The following is a 12,321-nucleotide window of genomic DNA, read 5'->3' as shown; positions in this document are numbered from 1 at the left end:
TTCCAGAGGTCGTAACTGTGTCTAGTACCTTATTATTCTTCAAACAAGTGTGTTTAATCTTTTTTTACTATTTCCTATGGCCTTGCAAACCAGCTATCAAGGACATGCTTATGCAGATTTCACTGTCAACATTAATACAAGGGTTCTTGGGAGCGAAGAGCTTGCACTGCTTGAAAACTGAGCTGGAGAGAAGTACGGTGACAATATGAAAGTTGATATCCATTTTTATAATTGTGATTAAATGTTCTAAAATTAATTAGCTCATATGTACAACCTCTGGAAACATAGCGTTGCTGTTCAAGCTGCTTTGGAGTTACTTTAAATGTATTTTCTTGCTTTAGACAACAGACTTCTCGACACCTTGATACCTGCAATTGTACAGATCACAGTTTGTCTGAAATTTGCGTCTGAAATATTCCTCATTGCAAAACAAAACAAAACAAAAAAAACTGTCTGGGCAAATCAGAAATGAAACTGAAATAATACCAAAAAAAATCTCTGGTTAATAGCGTATTTTTTGGCTATTAATAGGGGTTAACTGATCAGCTGCTGATTATAATAATAGGTTTGTAACATTTCAAAAGCACTGTACACTGCTTATATTGCATATTAAGTGCACAGTATATACTGTGGTTTATCAACCTAATGGTTTACAAGCCTAATATCAGATATCAGATGATTTAGTTTTTGTTTTGAGTGACAAAATTTGAAAATGCTTAAACATGATCAATGGATATTTTTAGAATACAAGTCTGTAAAGTGTTGGTACTTTTTTTACAAGTGTGTTATTGTTTTTTACATCCTTGAACAAGTTTACCAACTTTTCTGTTATATCTCATCGTGATGTCAGTAACCAGTACTTATGGGCTTACAGTACATAAGTTGCTGTCATCATTCCAACCCACAGTTCTCACAAATGTGTTAACTTAAAAATGTAGACATACAGAGGTCTAGTTGCAAAATGACAGAAAGCACAGAAGGACAAATAATTAAGTTTTATCTTCCTCCCACATGACTCACAGGACATTGATGGGCCCTTACGGAGTAGATCGATCGGTACATTCCTTGGAATTCACTGACTGTGAGAATGGATTGGGTAAGTCTGTTTCTTCTACTCTCGTAGTACTGCTGAAGTGTGACAATGACTTCCACAAAAATGGACACTAATTCTGAACCTTGAATGCTTTCAGTGGTTTTTTGGGACTTTAGCAGTCAAACTGCTGCTTTAAGAAATGTTAAGTGATTTGTTTTATATGGTATTTTTATGCACACATGACTGTGAGCTCAGTTCATTGAGGTTGCTGTGTCTGCATATTGACCTTTGCTGAGCAGAAAGCAAAAAAAAAAAGCTCTGCTCAGGTGGAAGAAAACATTTAAAGAGGTTTATAGAAAATTTGTTTGCACATGCTGTTTTTCTTGAAACAGTGAAAAGGTCACATTGATCTTATTCTAAACTGTTAAAATGCCATGATAGCAGTTAAAAAATAGTTCACATACTGCAGTCTTTTGGGCTTGTCAAAACAGATTAGATTGTTGCAAATATTGTTTATGGATAGTGACAAAACAGAAAGCTGAGTTGGTAAACCCTTATTTACACTTGGTTAGTTTACTGATAAAACTATTATAATTTATTTACCAGAAGCTCATTTACAGATAATATTATGATTATTATAACTGATTATATTTATAATTTTAACAACTATAATTTAAAGAATAACTAGATTATCATGTCATAACATAAAAACAATCTAGATCATTTATCGACAGTCTAGATCATGTATACTATCTGAACACTCAAACTGTAATTTTATATTGACCACAACATTCTAATATTTTAAGAATGACCAGGAGAACAAAATAGATTACATTGTGTGGAAAAAAGTCATGAAAGACATTTTGTTTGAGTTTGCAGCTCGCACTGATACAATACTTAAGCGATTATTTGTCAGAAACACAAGACAGTTGACTTGGTTTGAGGCAAGTGCTGCATGTTTTTATTTACAAGGTTCCCTGCTGAGAGAAAAGAACACTCCACTTGAACAGAATTGCCTGGAACACAGGTGTATTTCTATGCTAGGTGTGCAGTGGTTTTTCATATGAGAATTTTTTACAAACACATGAATTTGAAAATTGAAAAAACGGATCTTGCCAATTAGTCTCTGAATTATGTAGATATTTAAATTAATTCATATTGAAGATTATGGCCACTTTACAGTTTATTTCTTTAACTGACTGAAGTGAGGTCAACCTCACTGGTCAGGAAGTTAGTTATAGGGAGCTGTGTTGTTAAGTGCAGTCTGTGTTTCAGTTAAGGGCAGCATTGATTCATGTCTGCAAGGACAGCAACATGTTCAGGGCATTTAAAAAAAAATCAAGCAGTGGAATACCAGTAGATGAACATGTTCAAATTTGATCAGATTCAATTCGATTAATGTCAGTGAGTAATATGTCTAGTAAAACTAGCTAACTATACTGATGAACCTACCTAACTAGTGCTAGCTGACAAAGTTACGAATTTATGGCTTCAAGTTAGCACATCGATGCTACCATCAAGTGGGTAGGATAGGTGGCAGGGTAGCTGAAATTTGCAGAGGTCTGAGGAGTTGGCTGGCTAATTATCGAAATGTATTTCTGAGTGGAAGCCAGGATTTCTCAGGCCATATATACTGTATGTACTCATTAAGTATTCATCCAAGCCATGGTAAATGATTAATATAATTCAGCTAATTTGCAAACCGGTATCTTGAGTCATCTAATTTGTGTATTGTTCTGCATGATCTAAGAAATTATTTGTCTTCCCAGGAATTAAAGTCATTGGTGGCATAAAGGAATTAACTGGAGAGGAATTTGGAGTCTATGTGAAAAGGATTTTACCAGGTGGCCTTGCTGCAAATAATGGTAAGACATTTTGAAGGGTAATTAATAACTGGTTACACCATCGGTAGTAGCAATAATAGCAACTAAACACTTCCTATGATCCAATATCAGTCTTTCACATTGCTGTGGAGGAATTGTAGCCTACTCTTCATTCAGAACTGCTCTAATCCAGACAAATTGGTAGGTTTTAGAGCATGAACTGCTCGTTTCAGGTCCTGCCACAGCATCTCTATTGCGCTCAAGTCTGGACTTTGACTACGCCACTCCATAACTTAAATTTTGTTTCTTTTCAGCCATTTAGATGTGGACTTACTTTCGTGTTTTGGATCATTGTCTTGCAGCATAATCCAATTACGCTTCTGCTTCAGCTCTTGGACAGATGACTGGACATTCTCTTTAAGAATTTCTGTTACAGAGCAAAATTCTTGGTTCCTTCAATAATTATTGGTCCCAAAGCAGTAAAACATCCCCACAACATCACACTACCACTACTGTGTATGAATGTTGGTATGATGTTCTTTCTGTGAAATGCTGTATTTGCTTTACACTCGACGTAATGGGACCGGTGTTGTCCAAAACCCAGTCTCTTTCCTATTGTGTAGTCAGGAACACTGACCTTAGAGGTCAGTGTTCCTGAATACACAACTAACACTGACTAGAGAGGCCTGTAGTTCTTTGGATCTTCTTCTGGGATCTTTTGTGATTTTCTGGATGAGTTCTTGCTGTGCCCTTGGGGAAATTTTGGCAGGCTGGTCACTCTTGGGAAGATTCACCACTGTTCCAAGTGTTTTCCATTTTGAGATAATGGTACTCACTCACTGTGGTTCGGTGGAGTCCCAGAGCCTTAGAAATGGCTTTGTAACCCTTTCCAGACTGATATATTTCAACAACTTTTTTCTCATCTCTTCTGGAATTTCCTTTGATCATGGCATAGTGTGCTTGTAGAAACTTTGCAGTGACTACTTCACTCTGGTAAGGTTCAATATGAGTGAGGTTTAGATTTAACAGGGCTGGTTACAATCAAGCCACCGGCTGTGTTCAGTCAGCTAAATCTAATTATCAATTAAATTTAGTCAATTAGTTGATTGAGTAGCAGCTATGTATTTACACACAAGTGCTATGTAGCTCTAAAATCATAGTGAATGTTCAGATGTTAGCCTGTCAGGGTTCTGCCTGACTAAGAAGATCATAAATAATGCTAGGCTCGAGAAAGCAAAATGTCATTGTAGAATTAAATTAAATCAATGGATTGAAATCAATTTTATTTTATTTGTATAGCCCTTTTTCCAGATTTTTTTAAATGCAGAAAAAGGGCAAAAGCAAAAACCAGGCCTGAAAACCCAAGTAGCAAGCACATGAGGTAAAACACTCCCAGTGGGGAGAAAAAAACCCTCAATCAGTGGCTAGAAAAGACTCCTCGATGGGAAGAAATCTCGGGAGGAACCTAGCTATAGGGGCGGAGCCCATCCTCGACTGGCCGCTCTGGTGTAAAGGGCTGGCCTGGTGTAAAAAAAAGGGGGGTAGCCAACTCACTTTTCTGCCCTTTTAACTCCCTCAGCTCTCACCACAGACCAAAACCCAGACTGGTGACCACTCTTGTTTTCCCACGATTTTTATCACTCACCTTTTGAGATGGATAACAGGGTTTCTTGGGTCTAATGCTGGTTGGGCTTAGCTGGCTCTCTGGTGGAGCCGTGTGCTTGCCAATGAAGTCAGCCATTTCTTCAGCCATACAAGAGCAACCGCTGGTACATTTCTCAAAGTGTGAAGTGTTAGGAAACTAGCTAGTCACATGGTTAGGGACAGAACTGACTTCCAGTTGGAGCCCAGATGACATCACAGACCAGTAGGTAATTTGAATGGCGCACCAGTACCTGGGAAATAAATAAAGCTCAATGCATACCGGTGGCATGTGCTAGTGAAAATCCTCCCGTGTTGCTTTGGAACCACCAACACCAAACAAAATCCTGAACAAAAAAGAAAATCAGTGAAACCCAAGGGCTGGTCCTTCTCTCAACGGCATCAGAGCCATGTTCAAATATACTAAAAAAAACGCTGTTACAGGTGTATTGTAGGTTCTGTATCCTATTTTATTGTCTTTAACAATGCTACATAAACTCAAATTAGAAATCGCAATAGTTGGTCTGAATTGAAAGACATAAGTAGCTAAGTTCGGACAAGGGCTATTTCCTTTCTAAGTGCGCTTATAAACACCGACTACCAGTGATGATAGCAAGAGTCTGCACTGCAAGAACTAGCACTCATCCAAGGACTGCATGAATAAAATACAAGCAAATGTGCCCCAGTTTCAGTACTCCTAGTTCTGAACATGACAGGACCCGGAGTGGGACAGAGCCACATGAGGAGTCATAGCAGAATGGGTCAAGCATCAAGCATAGCTACTGACTGCCAATTGCACTTTGAATTTGCTGATAGTAAAGCACAGCCACTTTCATCTTTTAATTGAATTCCAATTGGATGGGGATTTATTGCATCTTATAAAGGATTAAATAGTATATCAGAGATAGAGAATGTCACGCCGGTAGGAAATTTTCTGTGACATTTCCCGAAGAGGGCCTAATGAGTTTAAAAACATGTATGAATGTTCTTTTACACTTTTGAAAAGCTCTCCAGTTTCCAATATTACCCCTAAGTAGGATTTGAATAAGTGAGGAGCAGCTAATTAGGGTGTATTATGACCATGCAATTACAACCACTTCTTAGCCATTAACATTATTTCCCTATTTGTTGGACTTTGTGGATCTGCAGTGTATTGTCTATCCCAGAGACCGCTGTATCCATCTTGTTTTTTGTATGTGATCTGCATTTCTTTATTATTTGTTTACTCCCATCATAGTGGATAGCCTGTCAGTCCCAGATCATGCCATCCTTCAAAAACTGAATAGGTACCCAAAAGGGCTACTAACTCTAAAACAAAAGCCAACCACTCAGCCAAATATAACAAAAAAAACTATCAATAAATTGCCGATAAACTGTCGTGGTGTGAAGAAATTATTACTTTAAATATTCTTATACTATGTAGAAGAAATTTACAAGAACCTACTGAGATACATTTCCAAATGTCCATAATGTTGTTTTAGACTTTAAGACTTGACTCAGTCACCCCAAGCATTTCATGTCCTGTGCCATGATGTGTTTTGGGGTCATCAAAAGATTAATTTTATGTCATGGTGTAGTCACATTTTTTAGTCCAGCTTCTGACATCAATCCTGTTTTTGGTTCAGTGGCACAACAATAACAATAGAAAAGCAACAACAAAACATTGTCCCAGTGTCAATAGATTATTAGATACCAGATACCTAATTCGATATTAGATATGAACTCCATAAGTGGGAACACAAAATCAAACAATTTACTTAAGAGACCATTAATAAAGTAATTAGTGTTCTAATGATGTTCCACTGACTCACTGGCCATGTTTACATGCGCATCATATTCTGAATAACCCAGCCTCATTCCAGTGTGCATGGTTAGCTGTTCACATTCTTCGATAAGTGGTAAGGGATGGCATCTTAGTAATTCTTTCATGTTCATGAAGTATTTAAAATTCCTTGGATGTGAACCACTGGTATTGTTTTGTTAAATTTAAGGCTTAATAATGTATGCAGACCATGTTTAAGCAGGATAATGTGGTTTTCATTTGATGAGGCATATACAACCATTCTTTTTTTGGATTTTAAGGGCTTAACCAGGTTTTGCTTTTTGGAATAAGGTGTTTATATGGGCTGTATCATAATCAAAATACTTGCATGTAAATGGTAAATTCTTACTTTCAGGGCGTCTACAGCCTGGAGACCAGATTTTGGAAGTGAATGGGGCAAGTTTAATAGGAATCACATGTGAAAGGTATGAAGTACCCCCTCCTAAGCTGACAATGAATGCCATAATGAAAGGTTAATTGACACCTTTGTTGAGAAAAATTGATTGTGATGGCATTTTTCAAAACAAGCAGAAGACATTTGAAAGTGGTACTGTTGTTTTTTTAACGTATTTCTCTAAATACGGTGAGAAAAATGTATAAAAATATCCTTTAATCCTGAGAAGTTGCGCTACATGTGCATTGTTTGAGTATAGATCTAAAATTGTGGAGTATGGCCGAATCAAGAAAAAAATATGTGAATGTCACAAACATTATGCATCTCATTGTATTTCCTTCCATTTTAAAATGAATGCTTGTTAAATACAAAATCAATATATTTTCCCTATAAATGTGATCTATATAATAAAGTGTATGGATGGAATTTATTAATATTGAAAATGAAGTGAAATACTAGAACTGTTTCAAAAGTAGCCATTTTCAAGTATATTTTAAATTGGTGTAAATGCTTTTGATCTGATAGTTATTTAGGGTAATCCAAAACAAACAATAGCACACAAATATTAAATTTTCCTCATGCTTGTATGTTTTGACTGTAATTTTCTGTAGTATTATGCGTTTTGCATTTAAGATTAATTCAGAATGAGGATTAACCTTTTCAACCATCCAATATAATGTCTTTATTAGTTGTTTTATGTTTCATACATAATTGAATGCAGCATTGCTTGTTTTCTGTTTATAGGGCTGTTGACATCCTCAGAGCAGCATCTGCAACCAATCGTATGCGTCTTCTCATTGCTAGGGATGAAGAGGCGCGGTAAGCTGTTGATAAGCTTGTGCAGACACCTGTCTTACCTGTTGTGATGAAAAAAGGCAGGCGGTTCAGTGACAGATGATAAAATGGTGCAGTGTTTGGGTCTGTCCACAGTAACTCTCAGTCACCGGCCTTGAGAAAGGCAATCAGAATAAATTAAGTTAAACTTAAGAGCTTCATTGCTTGGAGCCTGTCAATGCACTAATCGTAGGTTCATCCTTCATCATGAAATAGTAATTAACTTTGTCACCATGATTTGTGATGCTCTGAACCACAACCAGTTCTCCAAAGTTTTATGTTTTAGCTTTTTAATACTTGAAGCCAAATTAATAATTTCCTCTAAACTAGATCTATGCTAGTGTTTTGGCATCATGTGGGATTCTTGGCTGCATCTGCTGAAAAGCCCTGGGCTGCCTTGCTCTGGTCTGGGGCCCATGTGCCTCAGTTCTTTGGCCTGTTTATACTGCCTTCATCACTGCAAATAGAAAATGATCAATGGAAAAAGCCTATTCATCCGTCCATGTCAACCTACAAGGCTTCAATACATTCAGACTCATTCAGAAAAAAAATTGTAGCAGAGAAATAAAGCTGCTTTTCGAATTTGTCATTTCATTTAATGGCACTAGGCAAACCGTCGATCCATGCTTTGTGTCCACCATTTCATGTGTTACATAGAAATGTATGCAAAATGAATGCAAAATCCTTTAAGTTGCTCTATTTATTTATTTTCGCCAAGGAGGCGAATAATCCTTTCTGATCAGCAGCTACCTCAGCTGAGCAAAGCAGAAAATTAGCTGTTTGTCAACTTTATATTATGGTAGAATGTTACTTTTTTATCATGAATATGCAAACATTGGAATAAATGTAGTCCTCTTGTCCTGTGAATTTCTCCCTCCCCATCTACTGATGACTCACATACATTTTTATTCTGAAATGTATCCCATAGCTGTTCAAACAGTCCTACCTTTTGGCTGAAATTGGCCTAGACCCTAGACCTAACCCAAGCAGAATCTGCCGTTTGTGCTCATGAAAATGTCTTTCTGTGTTTCTTGCCCAAAGCTGTGGCAATATGCAGTTAACCAGGGAATTTATGTATTTGGGTCGTGTGCTTTCTTGATGCGTGAGATTCAGTTCATGGAAATGTAATTATCTGCCAAAAGGCCATGGCTAATTTTACTAATCAGGACGCTTGTTGATCAAGGAAAATAGACTGAGAGCAACAACCCGTTAATAGTAAAACTTCTGTGCTTCAGTTTCAGAAGCATCACACATTTTTGTGTTGAAGGAACTGACCACACCCTGGTGGTCTAAAATGAATGAATAACTTGAAAGCTTACACTGTATTGAGAGACAGTGCTGAGCTTAGTACGCTGTGTGCTGCTGTGTCTCTGCGCTTCAAATCTTTGTTTCTTCTTAATCACTGCTACAGATGGAATACTTTTCTGGCTGGAACCCCCTAGCATTTCTCAGGCTAATGCTAATGGTATTCCTCTGTCAGTTCAGTCTCCTGATTCGAAAGAGCACTGTATGATAAATGCCACATGTCCCAGGCCTTACCCTTTTAAAAAATTTTATCCAGATAAGACATATGTTCCATATTCACCATTTTATAAAACCTGTAACTGTTTTGCCCCCTGTGTTTGACCTTCAGTGCACTGTTTACATCTAAAGGACACCCTGCTGTGCAAGGAAAACAGGTTTAGCTGGATTCAGCTACACTGTATGCTGACATCCTCTGAAGTTTAGAACCAACTTTAAGTGCAGGGATTAAAGTTCTCCGTCGCTACAACGGATTTCCCTCAATTGGATTCCAGAGAGGCCATGTATGAGATCAGTGTAGATCCGTAGGGGGAAAAAAGCGAGGGGAGGAGGGTGTTACGGGACTTGGGAATCGCGCTACCAGGTGATAGGTAGCTGATTTGTATAGGCGTACAATCTACTTAGATGTCGGTAATTATATACACTCACCGGACACTTTATTAGGTACAACTTGGTAGTACCGGGCTAGCCTACAGACGCTGCTGGAAGACTGGGCCTTCTCTTAGGCTACTAATTAAAGCCACTAACTGAAAATCATACACTTCCTTTCTTGACAATATAACAATAATATGTATAATAACGAAACAATCAGAGACGATAATATAGCCCCACGGTGTATTGAAGCAGGCTAATCAATTAATCACGTCTCGGCGGACGCACGCACATTAAACAACTTTATTCTACACACAAGCCGCCGTTAGATTAACACCAAAATATAAATTTATAAACCTGACAAAATACCCCAAAACCTGCAAATTACGAGAGTCTTAATGTCCAGCAATAGAAATAGTTCAAATACGAATAAAGTTAATCGAGATTGCAATCAAAGTCAAAGTTTGTGACGAAGAAGGAGCGAGAAGACGCCGTTCAAAAAGGCAATAGCACCTCTCCGACGAATGAGAAGAAAGCAATCATTTTGCAACCACCCACATCTTCCGATCGAGAATAATCCACAAGGGAAGTTTATTCCAGCAGCTAAGAATTGTGACAGTTTGCAATTAGATGAGCCCAAACGCCGTGTTCACCTGTATGCGCACACTAATTTCCCCTCATCCCTAGCACTTGGCCTGTGAGGACGTCCTATTCGTGGCACTGTCATGCAAAATAAGATGAAAACACATTATTATACTAAACAAGCATTGTTTCTCCTGATTAATTTTCCTGTTGAAAAATATTCAGGAGAAACAATGCTTGTAGTATCTCCTGCATATCTGGCAGCAGCACGGTGGTTTGAGGCTCATTTGATACCTTGGACCCTTGATGACTTAAAGCCATTTAGCCAACAAATGTGTTCCATACTGTATCAGCATAATTTACAGCTGAATCTAGTCCCACCCGCCGATTCCCATAGAGATCCATTCAAATTCAAAGAGTTTTTGTATCGCTGGTAGGACAACCTAAAAATAAGATATCCAGACATCAGGAAGTCATGGCATGCAAATGATATGCAACCAAATACAAAACATGACTCTTTTTTTGACATGTTAATTTGTCTACTGTATAAGTGAATTTCCCTGTTTCTAGCTTTTCCCCAAACAGTTCATTGCAGCAAAAGTAAACAAGAAAATGGTGGCACAGGAGTGCATTTAATTCTTGCTAATTTTCTGACCAATGATTTGTTGTTAAGACCATTAAAAGCTTAATATTTAGCCTTTTTGGGCTTGGCCCATTTTTTTGCCCAGGAGTGTAGGTTAAAGCCTTTTTACAACTTGATGTCTGCATTAGAGAACAGCAGCAATGGGTATGCGTGGGTGGTGCTGAAATCTCATAGTTTTACTTGTTTAGCAGGCGTCGAGGGCTAAGGGCGTGTACACACTGTCCGCCACTGAGCTGCCTCCATGTTTTTTTTACATGTAAACCAATGTGACGCGACTGCACGGCGGAAAAAAGTACCCGCTCTAAAAAGGCGACCTGGCACCCACCTTCCCTAAAAACTGCCGGGCTGTGTGTGTGTACATGCCCTAATGTGGGGGCCTCCTCTGTAACTTGTTTTACAAATTGTAGAGGGGAATATGACTTGGCCTCACAACCGGCGGTGGCTATGGGCAAACATGCGTCTTGCCCACCCAATCAAAGGTTCCATCCAACAGACCCCCCCCCCGCCCCCCCCAGTCGACCGGCCCTGCTTGGCCCGAAAAGTTTTTCAGTCGGAATTTTTTTTTTTTGCTTTAATCCCTGTGAGTGTGTTGCCTAGCTTACAGTATGTGGAAAATTCTTTCTATGCAGGATTTTGCTTTGGCAGGATTATAATACTCAGCATCATATTGGCACCTGGTGTTTGTCCGAGGTTCAATAATTTAGTGGTTAAAGCTGAGCTGGTGATTCTGGACACAGGAAACCAGGGGGATTCCTGTCCGCTTTTAAGAAGACAGAGCATCTCAGACGTGAGAGGGAAGGGTTCTGCTGACCTTAAACTGACAGTCAGTGAGCAGTGGGCGGTGTCATTTAACCCTTAGCTTTCTGCTGATCATTAATTTTTAAAGAGCCTGCAATCGAAATGATAATGTTTTAAGTTATGCATAAAGAACCAAAGAAAACGCTTACTTTGATATTCACTTTTATATTCAGTCAGGTTTTCATATTTTTTTAAAGTTTTTTTTATTTTTTATCCTGTGGCACACTGCAGGTGGATACATTGTTTCTTGCAGAAGTTAACATGGCAATTTACTCCTATTTAGTGGGAGAAATGAACTTGAAGTGAATATCCATTCAAAACAGAGAATAAATATTCTTATACTTCACTAGGAAGTTTTATTATTATTCTCAATTTACTATATCTGCTTTTGCAGAAAGCAAATATACATCTTTTTGTTGTGACTCAATGAAAACTTAATATAAGCAAAGAACAATATGAATGTTAACAAGTCAAAGAATGGTTAGTCTCAAAATTATGTACTTTATATCTTTATATATAAATGTAAATTAAATTTTATGTGTTTATGTTTTACATATAAAAATATATAATGATTTGTCTACGGACTGTAGAGAACAGGTTACATTTGACATTGTCATTTGATTAAAATATGGTGTGATTAATTTCACGAGTGTATAAAATATATGCGGTTTCTTTATTTCCACATCTTTATGTAAACATTTGCACTCACTGACTTGTCAGTTAGGTCTTACAGGTACATATTTTACAGATCAATGGTTGTAAGCATTTTCTGGCATGTATGATATTCTGTGCTGGCATACCATCTTCATGGTTATATTTTCTGGAAACCCATTCAATAACATTGACATCAGCGGGAAA

At 37.9% G+C, this 12,321-nt stretch overlaps 1 protein-coding gene across 6 annotated transcripts in view; it reads left to right on the top strand.

Annotated features, from left to right (window-relative positions):
- The window catches only part of si:dkeyp-72e1.9 (syntaxin-binding protein 4), a 37,266-nt gene that overhangs the window by 9,274 nt on the left and 15,671 nt on the right, over positions 1–12,321 (top strand). For all 6 annotated transcript variants that reach the window (XM_064322460.1, XM_064322456.1, XM_064322459.1 and 3 more), the window contains exons 2-5: positions 1,023–1,096; positions 2,803–2,898; positions 6,675–6,744; positions 7,458–7,532. In XM_064322460.1, coding sequence (XP_064178530.1) covers positions 1,023–1,096; positions 2,803–2,898; positions 6,675–6,744; positions 7,458–7,532 — 315 coding nt within the window. The remainder of the gene's footprint in view (positions 1–1,022; positions 1,097–2,802; positions 2,899–6,674; positions 6,745–7,457; positions 7,533–12,321) is intronic.

This window comes from Anguilla rostrata, chromosome 2, assembly GCF_018555375.3.
Source record: "Anguilla rostrata isolate EN2019 chromosome 2, ASM1855537v3, whole genome shotgun sequence".
In the NCBI taxonomy this organism is placed as follows: Eukaryota; Metazoa; Chordata; class Actinopteri; order Anguilliformes; family Anguillidae; genus Anguilla; species Anguilla rostrata.
The sequence above is the reverse complement of the archived record's forward strand: the minus strand, read 5'-3'. Positions and strand labels throughout refer to the sequence as shown.